Below are 5059 nucleotides of genomic sequence, written 5' to 3'. Positions count from 1 at the left end.
ATAAATCTCCGTGGAGTTCTCTCTCTCTCTCTCTCTCTCTCTCTTTCTGCCCCCTCCCCCTCCCCGAGCCGACTTCCTCCACGCCCGTGTTGGCTCGTTCGCTTGATTAATCGTGTTTAAACTAGTCGCCTCCGCGCCAATTAAGTCTGTACAACGGCCCGTGCAACAGCGGCAAGAAAGGGGAGACGAGGGAGGCACTCCCTCTTATCCGAGTGTCCGAGGGAAAAACAGGACCCGAGGAGGAACACCATATCAAGCCGTGAGTAAGGGACAACGATAAATTAGTATATTCACCTATCTCGAACAAGACGTATTATTTTATTCTTCCAATTCTTTCTTCGTATATAATTTTTAAAGTCTGAATTCGGATACGAGTGAAAATATCGTTAGAAAATGGATAAGTATGAATTTTTCTCGAAACATTTTTGGAGGAAGATTGGAAGATTATATTCTTGCAATTCTTTGTTGGTATATATTCGAAGATTTCGTTAGAAAGTGGATAAGGAAGTATGAATTTTTTTCGAAACATTTTTGGAGGAAGATTGGAAGATTATATTCTTGCAATTCTTTGTTGGTATATATGCGATTTTTAAAGTCTGAATTCCGATACGAGTGAAAATATCGTTAGAAAGTGGATAAGGAAGTATGAATTTTTTTGGAGGAAGATTGGAAACATTAATACACGTGAGTTTTTATATCGATGAACTTGTCAATATTATGCGGAAGAATCCTGTACTAAAACTAATTGAGATGGATGAAAAACATAATTTTATTAGCCAAGAGAAACCACTTGAAACAAGTTCAAACTTGCTACTGAATAGTCTTAGATTTTAACGTGCAACAGAAAATTATGAGGAAACATAAATAATAAACGTAACAATTTCTTGGAAATGGATGAAATAAAAAAAACGCGCAAGGCATGCGGTTGTCTGTATTACGTACACATAATACCTCAGAATTAATAGAGGAACACGTTATAGTTGTTTTCTTACTCGTAAACTTGCTAACATGAACTCCGCCTGCATGTAAATATTCTATGTAAAGTTTCTATCTAAAGTAGAAACTAAAATAAATTGGTTTACAATGTGAAAAAAAATTAGAAGAAAAGAAAACTTGACCAAAGCAATCTATTAAAAGAAAACCTTGTAGAAAAGGCTTTCAACATCCAATCCTCTTTTCTCACTTCCGACGAGACGAAACATTTCGAATATTGACGCGACAAAAATAATCGAAACCGATTTTTTCCCCCAACGTTCCAAATAACCCAAAATAAATTAGTTTACAACGTAAAAAAATTTTTAAAAATTCATTCAAAACGGGTTTCCAAAATTTTCTAACATCGACTTCTTATTCTTCTTACTTCCGAGAACCGAAACATTTCGAATTAACGCGGCAAAAATAATCGAAACCGATTTTTTCCCCCAACGTTCAAACTAATCTAAAATAAATTAGTTTACAGTGTAAAAAAAATTATAAAACGCATTGCCAAAACTTTCTAACATCGATTTCTTATCCTTCTTACTTCCGAGAACCGAAACATTTCGAATTAACGCGGCAAAAATAATCGAAACCGATTTTTCCCTCCAACGTTCCAAATAACCTAAAATAAATTAGTTTACAACGTAAAAAAATTTTTAAAAATTCATTCAAAACGGGTTTCCAAAATTTTCTAGCATCGACTTCTTATTTTTCTTACTTCCGAGAACCGAAACATTTCGAATTAACGCGAAAAAAATATCGAAACCGATTTTTTCCCCCAACGTTCAAAATAATCTAAAATAAATTAGTTTACAATGTAAAAAAAATTATAAAACGCATTTCCAAAACTTTCTAACATCGATTTCTTATCCTTCTTACTTCCGAGCACCGAAACATTTCGAATTAACACGGCAAAAATATCGAAACCGATTTTTTCCCCCACCGTTCAAAATAATTAGTTTACAATGTAAAAAAAATTATAAAACGCATTTCCAAAACTTTCTAACATCGATTTCTTATCCTTCTTACTTCCGAGAACCGAAACATTTCGAATTAACGCGACAAAAATAATAATTCGAAACGGAATATTTTTCGCGAATAACCCAACATGAATTAATTTACAACGTGAAAAAAATGGAAGAAGAAAACTCGATCAAAATCCATTAAAAAAAGGGATATAGGAAAATAAATCTTCCCAACACACACTTCCAGAAACCACTTTCTAACTTTGGAGAAGCGAAATATCTCGAATTAACACGACCGATTCTTTCCAACGTCCCAAATAAGCGATACGATATCAACGTCGATTAATTATGTCACCGGGACAACGATAAACTTCCACTCCCACTCCGTATAAACCAGCTCCCTCCCTATACACGCACGCAGTCCAATTTTGCGAGGGTTAACTGCGGGGCATTTACCATGAAAACGCCCGGCAATAAATCCCATCTTGCGTGCGGCGGGCGAGCGCGGCTCGGATTTCCTCGCGGGACACGCGGATCGGTATAATTAGACTGGTTTACGGCGGTCGATCGTTGGAAAGCATTCGGTTATACAAGCCAACCAGGGCAACTACATTATCCTTCAGCATTGCTCGCGCGCCGTTATATCGCTCTCGTATTACTTTGTCATTAGGTATCCGAAGACGGGTCATTGTATATTCTCGTCGGTGAACACCGTAACCGGTATATGTTCTTTAAGTATATATCGTGCTTTTACGTGGTTTTTATATTGAATTGTCGATGAAGAGACGAAAATTACGATCAATGCAAAAGCAAGCATTCAATATAATAGAGTAGAATAGAAGTTTAATTTTCTAAATATTCAAGAAAAGAATATGGATGAAAGATGAGGATGGTGAGGTTCTTTTTACTGTATTTTTAACTTTTTTAACTTTCAGAAATGTTGAAAATATGTCACCGCATTTTACAAAGCGGCTGTTTATAAATCCATTGATAAAAATGATTTATCAGAAAAATTATTTCCATAGAAGAAATAAATGAAATGATGTATATGAACGAATAAGTATCTCTGTCAATCCTGGAGATGTTTCCAGACAAAATTTTATAGCTATAATTACTTCCATAATTTATCGTTCAAAGCATAATAATTGCGAATAACCGAGATTATAATAGCTAATAAATATTATTTAAGCGTTTATAATAAACAATAACTTTATTCGAAATTAACTTAGTTACTTTTTAAACTCTGTTTCCAGATGATAGAACGCTTCCCGATGAGAAATCGATGAGAACCTCTGCTCTCTTACGATCATTAGCTATGCACAGTAGGTGCGCAAGATAAATATACAGATACACGAGCGAACACGTGGCCCGTCTTTGCCTGTCCATGTCTCTGTGTATATACCTGAACAGGGGAGATGCGCGCGGTGTAACAGGCCAATGTAAAGTCGGTGCGGCGAGGATGCAATTAATGCTAAGAAGCCGAGGTGGTTTAGCGGTCGAGCAAGCATGATTATCCTGGATACGGAAAATGGGCGAGCGTGAGAGAGAGAGAGAGAGAGACTGTGATATCGGGGGCAAGAGCGAGACAGATAGCTGAGAGAAACTTTACTAGGGGTATATAGGTGTGGAGAGACAGAGAGAGAGAGAGGTGGAAAGGAAGCACAGACTTAACCGGAATTAGTGCTACGGAATGGTAATTCCTTACCATCACGTAATGTCGCTGAATCTCGATCTTCTCCGTGGCCAATTTCTCGCACTCGAGCTTCAAGCTGTGAACAGAGAGAGAGAGAGAAAGAGAGAGAGTGGAGAGAAGAGATTAAATGATTTTAGTACGATCGTATGTTCCTCTTTATCTTATACTATGAAGGATGAAGTGTTAGTGTGCGAGGGTGTATTGTGTGTCGAGTGGCGGTCAAATCACGTTAAGCCTTTAATGCTCGATTCTGTTTTGAGATTTGCAAAGGAAATATCTTGGAATATCGGATTAACAGTGTGGTGTATCATTAAAATGAACAAAATGTTCATTCGCCATATGCAATATTCAATAATTGAGGAATTAAATTGCAAAGGGAAAAATTGTTATGAAATATATGTAGCATTTTTTTTATACCGTTAAAATATAATCTTTGTTCTAAGAGTATGATAATCCAAGGAACAAAGTTTGATGCTGATCTTTTTATAAAAAAATTATTCTTATTCCCTTCAGTCTTCAATTATAAATTTTAAAATTGCAAGTTTCGAGTATATATGACTTAACATAAATATCTTGTATCATTTATATTCACACCTGCTCATGTTATAGATCAAAGGGTTAAATTCGAGCAACCGTGATCTTAATCCCCATCAGGTTTGCATAATATTAATATTAACGTTGATATTAATTGTCGTCGATTATGCATACGTAATGTACACGCGATACCTATTTATGCCGCATTCTCTTCCTCCCCAATCAATTCCTCTTTCAAGAATCATCAATATGTCCTGCAATAAATAATAAGTATAACCGAGAATATAGCGAGTCTACGGGTAAAAAAAAAGGAATAAAAGATATAGATAAGATAATACGATGATACAAGTTATTTGGAAAAAATTAAGCTTAAAAGTTCTTTGCACAGGTGCATCTATATGAATTCTATAAAATTTTCAATAAACGTACCGTCGTTGATCATACATCGATAGAAAAAAAGAGAATGATAATATTTAATATCGATAATATTTAATTGCATTTTTTCTCAGATAGAAAAGTGTAGTAAATATTAATCGATACTTTCGTTAAAAATTTCGAATAATCGAAAGCTTTGAATTTTAGAAATCGTTCGTAAACTTGAAATTTAAAAACGTATATACGATAATTTTTCGCCGTTCTATTTTTGACAAAAATTTTCTCCTCAAACTCAAACTTTCTCGTATCAACAAATTTTTACCTCTCTACATCTCTCATTCATCTTTGATTACAGAATCACTCTACCGTTGGTTATACCATCCACGCTAAACGGACCGTACATCATACGTTCTCGCGTGCACGTATCGCGATATATTCGAGACGACGTTTGAAATATTCGTACGACCGAAGCCTTATCATCTCTTTTTCTTACAACCCGCATCATCGAACTGCA

At 35.4% G+C, this 5059-nt stretch overlaps 1 protein-coding gene across 1 annotated transcript in view; it reads right to left on the bottom strand.

Annotated features, from left to right (window-relative positions):
• The window catches only part of LOC102681688 (protein groucho-like), a 63031-nt gene that overhangs the window by 31763 nt on the left and 26209 nt on the right, over window positions 1-5059 (bottom strand). The window contains exon 3 of the mRNA XM_006618739.2: window positions 3649-3712. Coding sequence (XP_006618802.1) covers window positions 3649-3712 — 64 coding nt within the window. The remainder of the gene's footprint in view (window positions 1-3648; window positions 3713-5059) is intronic.

Source organism: Apis dorsata, unplaced genomic scaffold (assembly GCF_000469605.1).
Source record: "Apis dorsata unplaced genomic scaffold, Apis dorsata 1.3 scaffold_371, whole genome shotgun sequence".
NCBI lineage: Eukaryota > Metazoa > Arthropoda > Insecta > Hymenoptera > Apidae > Apis > Apis dorsata.
This window is presented reverse-complemented; position numbering and strand designations above follow the sequence as displayed.